The sequence below is a fragment of the Culex pipiens genome, unplaced genomic scaffold, assembly GCF_016801865.2.
Source record: "Culex pipiens pallens isolate TS unplaced genomic scaffold, TS_CPP_V2 Cpp_Un0003, whole genome shotgun sequence".
NCBI lineage: Eukaryota > Metazoa > Arthropoda > Insecta > Diptera > Culicidae > Culex > Culex pipiens.
The window spans coordinates 417,773-430,777 of record NW_026292820.1 but is presented as its reverse complement, the minus strand read 5'-3'; the positions used below and the strand labels follow the sequence as shown (position 1 = coordinate 430,777).

General features: G+C 39.4%; 1 protein-coding gene across 1 annotated transcript in view; it reads left to right on the top strand.

The window, feature by feature from the left end:
- LOC120424226 (F-actin-uncapping protein LRRC16A) overlaps positions 1-13,005 on the top strand; it is a 45,100-nt gene that overhangs the window by 30,443 nt on the left and 1,652 nt on the right. The window contains exons 7-13 of the mRNA XM_052711350.1: positions 7,464-7,708; positions 7,773-7,870; positions 7,935-8,122; positions 8,186-8,263; positions 8,320-9,206; positions 9,272-9,524; positions 9,586-9,768. Of these exons, the coding sequence (XP_052567310.1) occupies positions 7,464-7,708; positions 7,773-7,870; positions 7,935-8,122; positions 8,186-8,263; positions 8,320-9,206; positions 9,272-9,524; positions 9,586-9,768 (1,932 nt within the window). The remainder of the gene's footprint in view (positions 1-7,463; positions 7,709-7,772; positions 7,871-7,934; positions 8,123-8,185; positions 8,264-8,319; positions 9,207-9,271; positions 9,525-9,585; positions 9,769-13,005) is intronic.

Below are 13,005 nucleotides of genomic sequence, written 5' to 3'. Positions count from 1 at the left end.
TTTTGGTATTACTTGTGCAAATACCAGCGACCAAAATGTGATCTTGGTTGCCCAGTAATAGATGGTAAAATACCATGAAATCATACCAAAATCTTGTATGTGGAAGGGCACAACAATACCAAACCATGTTATTCCAAAGGTAAAATAATACCACAAAATAAAATCATTTCAATACCAACTTGAGATCTTCTGGATTTTTGAACATTGCTTGAATACCGAAACTTGGTATTGCCATGGTTTTAATTTTAGGTATTCCCGCGCCCTTGGAAAGTCATATTTTGGTATTCCTGTGATCTTCCACATACAAGATTTTGATATGATTTCATGGTATTTTACCATCTATTACTGGGCAACCAAAAGCACATTTTGGTCGCTGGTATTTGCACAAGAAATACCTAAATTTGGTATTTTCATACCATTTTTAGTGCAGCAGTTGCAGTTAGTGAAAAAACGGAAATGATCCATATGCAACAGCCAAATCTACTCACCTGATGATTCCATGTTGTTCTTAGTGATATTCTTCACCACACCGAATGCATTTGTCATTGATGAACGGCCTGTGCTTGAAGTTCTTGAAGCTTCTGAAAATAAAAAGATTGAAAAATAAGTATTATTAAAATGAAACTGGATTGAAATTCACCAAAATTCAATAATCTGTCGATTAACTCGTTTTTCAAAGTATTTGGTTATCCCAACTTAGAGAAATTTCAACGTTTTAAAAAAAATCTTAGTGGGTATATAAAAAAAATGAAAATCAGCCTTAACATTTTTGGGTTTCAAGTCACTTTAGCGCAAAATTAATTATCTCATTAAAATTCATAAAAAAAATTCCATAGTTTCAGAGAAAATTGATGAAACCTTTCAATACCAAAATAATACCAAAATGTGCCATCCTGACTTAGAAATTTTTTTAGAATTTCAAGTAATTTCTTTAGGGGGTATATCAAAAATGCTTAAAATCAAGTTTATAATTTCCGGTTTTCAATGAAGGCATTTGCTTTGATACATCATTTTAGCGCAAAATTAATTATTTTGTCAAAATTAGTCAAAATTTTCCCATAGTTTCAGAGGAATTTGATAAAATACTGTAATACCAAAAGAATACCAAAATGTGGTGTTCGACCATTGACAAATGCTGCAATTTTGCAATATCAAAACAATACCTTAAATTGGTATGATACCACATTTTGCTCTTGCATAATCCTTAAGAAAATTTTTAAAGGGTCCAGGAATACCAAAATTTGGTATTGATACCAGAGAAAGGGATTATTACGCATTTCCCTTGTTATTTACCCATGCTCGGGAAGGTTGCCAGAGCTTTTTCTTTCAGCGAGGTGTCCAACCCGTTTTGAACGAGATGAACGACATCGTTGACGTCCTTGCTTTTGGCAACAAGTCTGGTGACTTCCACATCCTGGACACCAAGGCGCTCAACCGCAAGTTTTGTCACTTGGTTCACGGTGACAGTACGAGAAATCATTGTCATGTACAACCAGAACTTCGGCGTTGGTGCAGCCACAAGCATGGAGCTAAAGCTCGGTGAGACAGGATTGTCTGTCCCTTGCAGCAAGGGCTGAGATTGCTTCTTGGGTTCTAGCTTGTCGTGAAAAGGTTTTTCCTTAGGTCCGGATTGTCCCCAGGGCGACGAGAAGACGTAGGCGTCAACGAGTTTGAGTTCTTCAGGGAAGCAAAGTTGGAGCGGATTTCGGCCTTCAATTCCGTGAGTTCACTCTTCATTTCGGCCACACTTTGGCTGTGAGTATCCACCAGCGATTCCTGGCCGGACATGAAGGCAGAGTGAACCGATTTGCGGTGGGGCGTGTTCAACAGCATGGTGGTACAAGACCGACACTTCCAGAAGACTTGCCTGTTCCCGTCGACTGCCGCGAGTAGACTTTCCGAGACACCGATGCACTTCAGGTGAAATACAGCGCTGCAATATCCCTGGCAGCACGAGTGGCACACTGCCGCAACTTTCGACATCTTTACACTGCAGGTTTTTTCCGTGTATGATGAGTAGGTTTTAGCTATCCTACAGTAGATGGCGCACCGAATCGTCAGCTTGGGAACAAACGATGATGATGATGATTATCACGAACGGGGCAGCAACGAAGATGGCGACGACGAGTTCTGAGGTTGCTGAACTGTTTCGATCCACGAAAATAAGCACCAAATTGTCGTGATCGGGGACTTTCTTTTATAATAAAAACACAGATATTTTGCAATTAACAAACAACACGTCTTATTCCACAGAAATTAACCACAAAACTGATTTGACAATCTTCATTCTCTCTTTCGCCGGCCACGCGCATCTCTTTGTTTTCTCGCTCGTTGTTCTCTCTCGCAGCTCGCTAGCGCGCTCTCGCGCTCAATCCATAATCAGCTAACAAGGCAATTTTCATGAAGGTGCGCACTTTTTGTTGCGCTCTTAACTCTTATTTATGAATTATATCAATCTTATAATAAATACTCATTTAATAATTTATTACATATTCAATCCTGCAACCCGGAGGAGCAGCTGTGGCTGAATGGTTACAGTGTTTGCTTTGTAAGCGAATGGTTCTGGGTTCGATTCCCATCTGCTCCCATCGAGAATGTTAAGGACATAGAAATACTTGAAATGCTGAATATGAACGAAAAATCAAAGTCGCTGAAGGCGGGGTTCGAACCCCCGTCCTTTGGATTGGTAAGCAAAAATGCTAACCACTAGGCCATGGCGACTTGGTGAGCCTAGATTGGAATTAGGAATACTGTTACAACCAACCCGCAACACCTTTCGAGGTGTATCCTAGGGTTCTACCTCTCCTACTAACATTGAGTCCAAAACCTCCCTACAAACATCTATACCACTAAGGTGACGTAGGGGTCCTTGCGCACTTTAGATAGGTGTTTACTAACGATCCTTCATATCCCTGAGGATAGCTTGGACCCGGCCTGGACCCCCTTATGCCCTGGGCTGTATTACACACTCATCAAAAGATGAAGACATGGTATCTCCCGTGTTGGATTATTGTTCCGGATGAGGGTCTAACACAACCAGACCAAACAGAGGGATAAGTGTTGTGGAGCCTTCCGGTGGTGGGGCGTCCTCCAAATGCTAATGCTAATGCTAATATTCAATCCTGCAACCCATAATCCCTACACAAATAAGGGATAATATCACCAACAAGGGGAAATATACCCTTTCTAATCAAATACCTATCTTCGTCATATGGAGAGTTTGATGCTTGATTAATGGTACGTTCGTTTGATGGCTAGTGCCACACTGAGTGCCGCACTCAGAGCTGTCAAAGTGTTTCTTTGAAGAAACTCGCGCTAGTTCCGCACGAGTTTCACCGCCATCTTGGAACTGAAACTCTAGTGCCACACTCGATATTTTTTCAGTTTCATGCGAGTTCCACGCATACTGACAAATGACGTTCGATTGAACCAAAACTGGCACCGACGAGTGCGGCACTCAGTACCGCACCGGCTCTTCAAACGAACGTACCATAAAGCTCCAAAAATACTATTTAGGCTGTAAACTTACCAGCAACAGCACCGCCTGGAGTAAGCACGCAAATGTATGCCACTTACTGGCCAAAAAGATCAAATTTAATGCACTTTTGATCATAATTTCTATTTTGCGAGACCATTTCTCATCATTTTGGTGGCACACACATCCACACGCAAGATCAGAGGTTAACTGCTTAACGAAAGTCGCCATCAATATCATTTCACTTGCGCTAACGATTTCAAAGCGCTTAAGATATAAAATTGCTTCCAACTACCGGCAACATGTTCTTTTGACCGTTACTTAGTCACTCACTTGAAAAATAATCCCGTAACATGTAAATAATTAGCAAGCCCCATCAAACAAACAAACGCGCAAAGTCTTTTGACGTTTCAATTTTGACCATCCATTCTAATCGAAGGCTGAAGAAAACCGAGCGAGAAGCGAAGGCAAATAAAGAACAAAGGGTGGCCACCAACACCACCAGAAGCGCTTGTGGTGTTGTCAGGAAACTTTCTCTATAAATGCTACTTTTCGTGAGTGTTCGCTCAAAATTTCATCAATTTTGGCAGCACGAAGCAGACCCAAACGAGCGTTGGAAGAAAAAAAGAACTAAGCTGAAAATACAAAAATGGGCGTGGCCCAATGCACACGACTGATTAGAATGCGTTTTTGAAATATTTTTTTAAATGCTTGTAAAAGGAATAGCATAACTTTTAATAAAAGTGAAAATAAACAGAAATGTTCACAAAAAGTTGCTCTACTCGTTGGTGTACTTGGTTTTACTGAATTTCAAGGAACACTCCAGATTATCCAGCATCATTCAAACAAGACCGCTTATTAGGCTTAAAATGGGTTTATTTCCCCTAACACCGATCGGAGATGCGGAGAACACTTAAGCAACGGTTCGAATTACCGTAAACTGGGGTCAATCGGGACACATGGGGCGAATTGGGACAGCAGTTTTAACCATGTTAGATAGACTCTGGCCAACAATATGTGTACATCCATTTCCAAATTTAAAAGCTTTAAGGTGCTCTAAAACTGCTGTCCCTATTCAGACTGTAGTCCCGATTCACCCCAGATTACGGTAGTTTAAAAAATAAACGGGTAAGTTTAACACACTAAAAACCACTGGGAAAACGAGACACAGTGAAGAACGTGATGTAAACAAACAATGGCGATAGTATTACCGTGTGCCCGGGAATACCCAGTAAATAACAGTTAGATTTTGAAATCAAACTATAAATAATACATTTTTCGCTTAAATAAATGTTGATAGGCACACTGTGGCAGTGCGTGGCCGAATGATTACGCTGTCCGCTTTGTAAGCGGATGATTCTGGGTTCGATTCCCATCTGCTCCAACCTTCCATCGGATGAGGAAGTAAAATGTCGGTCACGGCCTTGATTGATAGGCCATTAAGTCATTCCAGGTGTAGGAGACGTCTCCATGCCATAAGTACAAACAACACACCAAACCAAGCCTAGTCCGGTGGAATCGCTGGCGGTGGTTGGACTCGCAATCCAAAGGTCGTCAGTTCAAACACTGGGGTGGAAGGTTCCTTGGAGTAGAAAAAAGTTTGGGTGCTCTCCCCATTAAAGCCTTCGGATTCCTACACAGAAAAAAAAAGTTGAATTTTGGAATGTTAAAAATTTGGTAGGTTGGATATTACCTCTGTTTTTGAGTAATATTACATAAAAAATGTGTAAAAATGTGAACCTGATGAGTATTCATCAAAAACTGATGAAAATTCAAATTTTCTGGGGTAAAATTAATAATTTTTTTGCCACAAAATCTGTCACCATTTTCTGATGAATATTACCATCATTTTTTTTTCTGTGTAGGTTCGAGCAGAAACTTGCAATAGAGACCACAAAAGACCCGGGGGTCGTTAATGTGGATCAATGCTGTTAATCGTTGAAATCAACGGCGTTTATATCATCGATGTCGATGATCGTTGATTTAAACGTAATCGTAATCGCAGCCATCGTTGATTTAATCGTCAACGTCAACGGAGTCGTTGATTTAAACGGCGTTGATCAACGCGTTGATTATCGATAATCAACGAGTTGATCAACGGCGTTCTTTTATAGTTTTCTAGAGTATGATGAGGAAAGAACGATTTTTTTCATAAAAACATTCTCAAATAGATGTGACATGGTTGTTCAGGGATCCGGGTGTACCAAGAGGACCGAAGTGACCGGATTTTAAACCGTAATTTAAGCCCTAGCTAATTGCTGGTCACTTTCATCTCCACTTTGGTTCCCAAGTCCAACCAGGATTTCTCTTATGTAAATGACACCGAGGACGGACTATTGGGAACCGAGATATGGTCGGATTAACACCAGAATTATTGTTCCGGCGGGTTCAGTAAGAGTCTCGCGTGGCTAAATAACGACAGAATTTGATTTTCTATGATACAATACTGAATTGATCACATGACCCATGTTCCAGAACCCAAATTGAGATCAGCCAAGATGTCAAACTTCATGACAGACCGGAGTAGCTTCCTGCTAGTATTCAAAGAGTAAACAAAATATGTATGACCTACTGCTATCGGTTTTCGGCACCACACGGAAGATTTATCTCTTGGGGTTCGATCGAAACTCATTTATCACCAACAGTAGGCTACTCCGGTCTGTCATGAAGTTTGACATCTTGGCTGATCTCAATTTGGGTTCAGGAACATGGGTCATTAGCGTGTAATATGGTTGTATGGAAAAAAAATAAAGTTGTTCAAATTTAGTGAGCACAACAACTTTACAGTTTCTTCTAGGGTCCTAAACAACACCCCAAAGATTGAGAACGATTGGTTAAGTCCCCAGTTTGCGCAAAGCGATTCAATTTTCCATATAAATTTGTATGGGGAAAACCAAAAGGACCCCAAAAGGAACTGGAATATTGCTGTGCTGGAAAATCGATTTTGCTATTACACCCTAATGGGTCTTGTGGTCAATTCAGTATTGTATCATAGAAACACAAATTCTGACGTTATTTAGCCAAGCGAGACTCTTACTGAACCCGCCGGAACAATAATTCTGGTGTTAATCCGACCATATCTCGGTTTCCAATAGTCCGTCCTCGGTGTCATTTACATAAGAAAAATCCCGGGTTGGACTTGGGAACCAAAGTGGGGATGAAAGTGACCAGCAATTAGCTAGGGCTTAAATTACGGTTTAAAATCCGGTCACTTCGGTCCTCTTGGTACACCCGGATCCCTGAAAAACCATGTCACATCTATTTGAGAATGTTTTTATGAAAAAATCGTTCTTTCCTCATCATACTCTAGAAAACTATAAAAGAACGCCGTTGATCAACTCGTTGATTATCGATAATCAACGCGTTGATCAACGCCGTTTAAATCAACGACTCCGTTAACGTTGACGATTAAATCAACGATGGCTGCGATTACGATTACGTTTAAATCAACGATCATCGACATCGATGACGTTGATTCATCGATTAAAGGTAAGAACAAGATTGTCCGTCAGGCCTGGACGCAAACGCAAAATTTTGCGCCTGTCATCATAGCCTGCCAGTCATCGACCATTGAACAAAGCAACCCCTGTAGATTGTTTGACTGACAGTTGATGGAAAAATCGAACTGGCACAGCGTTCTGCGTTCACCAATGCGTCGAACGGACAATCTTGTTCATAGCTTAACAGCATTGATGTGGATGGTTCGATTTGAGGCACACTATAAATGGTTAGGCGCTAACACTTACATCAAACCCAAAACACTGTACCACCCCTGGCCGAGTTAAAATGCGTAACCGGAAACGAAGGTGTGAATGCCTGGCACGATTACTCACAGCGTGTTCTAGCGTGTTGCTCGTACTGACTCAGAGCAAGGGTGAGATGTAGGTGTAAGGGCAGTGCGTGTTCGTCGTGAACCTAGTGCATAAGATACGTCAAGGCCCGTTCTTACACTGAAAATGCGAAATGCGAATGTTCTTGTAACTTTCAGGTGGCATGGGATGTTGACACAATTTATCTATCGCATGATAATCGAGTGCTTAATTTGCACGATTTTGATCATCTGGAACAAAAAGATTTAATGGCAATTATATCGGCACTTGAGTATAATACATTTTTCCGAGGAATTAAAATAACAAATACACGCATGTCGACTGAAACTTTGGAAAGAATATTACATGTGCTAAAACGTTCCATGTGGCTCGAGGAAATGCACTTGGAGGCGCTTGGATTGCGGTAATTATGATTTCGATTGGAGAATTTTATCAGGGTTAATTTCGCTTTTTGTGTCTTTTTATAGATCCGACTTTATTCATAAGTTTTCTTTTTCTGTGATATCGAACATAAATCCCGCTCTTCGTTCTATTGATTTGAGCCACAATCTTGTTGAAGACAAGGGTGAGCCGTCTTGATTATTATCTAGGTATCTAATTATCCTAAAGCATATTATTTCATCCTCCAGGTGCTACTAACTTAGCGGGCCCAATTGCTAAAATATCCAAAGGTTTGTCTAAACTTAAACTCTCGCACTGTGGCTTGACATCGAAGGGAGTTAACCAGCTTGCTCAATCGTTATCCCAAAATCAAAACATTTCCAACTCATTAACGTTTCTTGATCTAAGTGGAAATAATTTAAAGGATGATATTACGGTAATACATCGATTATTAAGCTATGGTTTTGTTAAAATAAAATGAAACTTTTTTTTATTGCAGCACCTTTACAACTTTCTGGCACAACCAAATGTGATAGAACATCTAGACATTTCAAAAACTGATACAACATTAGAAAGCGTAATATTTAAAATGAATTAAAAAATGCTGTTTACACACACATACTTTATTTACAGCTTTTTGGTGCTTTACTTCGTGGGTGCTCCACTCATTTACTTCATCTTAATGTTTCAAACAATATGTTTGGCACAAAGAAAGGGAAGGAAATTCCACCGTCATTTAAACAGTTCTTCACCAGCAGTCTTAGCTTGAAGCATTTGAATATTGCCAACTGTAAGCTTCCTCTAGAAGCGCTTAAGCATTTACTTTTGGGTCTAGCGTGCAACGAATCGACCGCCGGTCTTTATCTGGACCTCAGCGGGAATTCCCTTGGTGCCCAAGGTGCCCATGTTTTAGAGTCGTGTATTCACGGAGTTAGAGTATTGTCAAGCTTAGACATAGGTGATAATAATCTTGATTTCGAAATGGCTTCCGTTCTAACTGCCATAGGGAGAAATCCCTCGATTAGAGTATTACGTATGAGCAAATGCTTCGTAGGATTAAAATTGAAGCACATCGCCACTGTTATGGATGCTCTGGTGAATTTAATCCAGAAAGATGATTTCCAATTACAAGAGTTAGTTTTGTCGGAGAATAAGCTGAAGCACGACCTACACAACTTCATCAATGCATTAGGAAGCAACCAAAGTCTTCAAATTCTAGATATAACAGGAAACTTGATGGGTGACATAGGAGCCCGACTCTTGGCGAAAGCATTACAAATTAATAACCGTTTAAGAATTATTTCCTTAGATCGCAATAATATAACTCTTCAAGGATATTCAGATATAGTATATGGATTAGAGCACAATTACTCGATGCGGAACATTCCATTTCCATTATTTGACGTTGCTGCTTGTCTGAAGCAGCATCCGGATCGCACAGACATTCTTATGCGAAAAATGCAGGACATTTTGCTCCGTAACGGAAGTGGACTACAGCGAGGAAATGGACAAGGATTCAGGTAAGAATACCACAAAGAAACGGCGTCCTGAATCAATGTGTGTGAATTTTTCAATAAAATTTTAGATTGCAACATGGCTTTCTCCTTTCATCTACACACCAAATTATGGATAAATTAGTCTCAGAAACTCAAGAAATCATGTCACATAAACAGTGCTCTCTCGACAACGGATTGACTCGGCTGCTGGAAGACGCTGAAAATTGCAAACAATTATTGCCAAAACTACAGGAAGTCGCTCGATGCGAACCTCATCCCATTGAATCCCGGCTGGGAAAGATCAAAGAAGAACTGATTTTGTATATAAAAATGTATTTACAGGTGGGTGTTGTATTAACGTTTCAGTGAAAATGATCACAACCATTTGATTTCTATTTTACAGGACATGATGGAAACGATGCTGCGTACAGGCGTTGATCAATGTCCTCTAACTCTCGCTAATCAAATTGTGCTGGCAGAACTCCGAAAGAGCTGTGAGGAAAAGCTAAAGATATCAGAAGACTTTTTGCAAAACAGTTTGTCAAATAATTCCAGTGGTGAAATTATGTTTGGTGTTAGGTATGTATTATAGGGGTACTGTGCACAGAAAAAAATCAATTCCCGTAATCGTGAATTAAGTTCACGAATATGAGATCCACAAAGGAATTTATTCATGAGTATGGTGCATTTGCACCATAAACGTGAATATATTCCTTCGTGGTTCTCATAATCGTGAACTGACTTCACGGTTTCGAGAATTGATTTTTTTCTGTGTGTTATATTTGGAGCAACACGAGCAAAGGGCGGGTAAGCGTTTTGACAGCTGGAACCATTTTGCAAATTCCGAGCCAACAGATAACTTTTTCACAAAAATCGAAATGTTAAACAATAGTTGGCCTTCTCAGCTACCTTTTAATAAATCTAATGAAAATTTGAGGAGTTAATAATTCCATATATTTTTATTTCTGTTTCAATAACGTATAAAACTTGTAAAACCAGAAACATTCTTTTCCGTTTTTCCACTTAGAGAGTTTTAAATAATCCTATTTATCAATGTTTTCGAAATAATAGTTAACTAACTTTTAAAACATTTAAAAATATGTGGAGTCGGAGTCGGAGCCAACCATTTTTTGAAAGCTGGAGTCGGAGTCGGAACCGGAGTCGGCTAGAGTTGGTAGGCCGGAGTTGGAGTCGGAGTCGGAGTCGGTTGGAACTGAAAGCCGGAGCCGGAGTCGGAGTCGGAGTCGGCTAATCTCAGAAAGCCGGAGTCGGAGTCGCTTGAAATATGACCCGACTCCGCAGCCCTGGTAAAATACAACGAAATTTCAGGTGGGGTTAGTCTTGAAAAGACTGTTTAGAATTTTTGGAAAATAACTCAGGTAGTATTTAAAAAGACTGTGAATTTTGTTTGAAATAATTCTGGTAGTAAAAAATACCGCAGCTCTAGTGTCCGTTCACCTCGAAGGTTCGCAAGACACTGGACATTAAAAACATTGTTCATAGCTTATGTTCGCTCGCGAATGCCTTCGTTGAAAACCGGAAATTTCAAACTTGATTTTAATCATTTTTGATATACCCCCTAAAGAAATGACTTGAAATTGTGGAAAATTTTCTAAGTAAGGATGGCACATTTTGGTATTATTTTGGTATTAAAGTATTTTATCAAATTTCTCTGAAACTATGGAATTTTTTTTTAATTTTTACGAGATAATTAAGTTTTAATTGACTTGAAACCCAAAAATGTTAAAGCTGATTTTCCTATTTTTGTGATATACAGTCATATTCGGAACACCCACAAATTCGGAACACTTTTGTGGTAATTTGTCAACAGGATGCAAAATGCAACTTTTCTGTCGACCCTACTATTTTTAGGACCTATATTTCGACATTCTCTTGCTATTTCACTAGCAAAAAGTAGTACTTTTTAAACAAAAACATGCCTTTCAAGACTATTTTATCCAGAGCAGCAAACCACTGCCTCCAAATTGCCTGTTTCATTTTGTAAAAAATAAGTACTCCTGGAGAGAAGAAAAAGTTTGTTTACATCGTAAGAAAAAAGTGTTCCGAATTTGTGGATTTCAAGGGTCAATGTTTTTAAAAACTTTATACAAAACGTAAAAATATTTGGCCGGTCTATACACCAATCGAAAGATCGCAAGAAAAGCTTTCACATGAAGGTAAAAGCAAATCATCATGTTCAATTATGGATTTTCCATGATTTGTTGAACAATGGCCGATCTGTAAACTGTTCCGAATATGAGGGATGACTGTACCACAAAGATTTTTTTTAAAACGTAGAAATTTCACTAAGTCGGGATAACCAAATACTTTGAAAAACGAGTTAATCAACAGATTATTCAATTCAATTCAGATTTCAATCCTTATTTTTCAATCTTGTTATTTTTCAGAATCTTCATGAACTTCAAGCACAGGCCGTTCATCAATGACAAATGAATTCGATGTGGTGAAGAATATCACTAAGAACAACATGGAATCATTAGGTGAGTAGATTTGGCTGTTGCATATGGATCATTTCCGTTTTTTCACTAACTGCTACTGCTGCACTAAAAATGGTATGAAAATACCAAATTTTGGTATTACTTGTGCAAATACCAGCGACCAAAATGTGCTCTTGGTTGCCCAGTAATAGATGGTAAAATACCATGAAATCATACCAAAATCATGTATGTAAAAGACCACAGGAATACCAAAATCTGATTCTCCAAGGGCGCGGGAATACCTAAAAATAAAACCATGGTAAAACCAAGTTTATGTATTCAAGCAATGTTCAAAAATCCTGAAGACCTCAACTTGGTATTGAAATGGTTTTATTTTGAGGTATTATTTTACCCTTGGAATAACATGGTTTGGTATTGTTGTACCCTTCCACATACAAGACTTTGGTATGATTTCATGGTATTTTACCATCTATTACTGGGCAACCAAGGGCACATTTTGGTCTTTGTTATTTGCCCAAGTAATACCATAATTTGGTATTCCCGTGTTATTTACCCCTGCTCGGGTATTCATGAATATTGTAGCGTCGTTTGGAGTCCACACATGAAACCCGTATTGAAGCAGTGCAAAAATAATTTTTACTATTTGCTCTTTGTAGACTAGGGTGGACAGTGTTTCCCCTTCCTTCGTATATTGCACGCTGTATGTTAATAAGCTTAGAAACACTTGCAAAGCGTCGTGAATTTGACTCTCTCTCGTTCGTAAATGATCTTATTGCAAACCGAATTAATTCTACAGAGTTGTTACAAACATTAAACATGCGTATTGAGAGCACGTGAGCCTTTCGCATTGCATTTTCACAGAACTGACTATGCCAAAAAACGGGCCCACACCCAACCGGTGGTCGCATGATTGTGATGCATGGTGGCATGAAAGTATATCAGAATCTGCATGAAAACTGCCCTCATGCATTTTTTGCGATATAGGGGTATGACATTTTTGCCCGTTACCGACAATTATCTACATTACCGACGGCTTTTTGGTTGTATTTCACAAAAAAAAACCCTTAACAGAACGAGGATTGAACCACCAACGTCTTGGGCGTCATCCATAAAGTACGTACGCTCTTAGGGGGGGAGGGGGGGTTACCGAAGGTGTGACAAGATGTGACGAAGGGGGGAGGGGGGGGTTTCGAGATTGTGACGTCACGCTAGGTTTTTTTTATGATTGCATAATATTAATTTGAAATGTACACAATTTAATTAAATCCTGTTTTCTAAAATTGTTTGCTTACTATTTTTTTTAGAAGTACCGTCATCAAGGGTGACATTGGGTCTGGAGGTGAGATTGGGTCATACAAATTTCT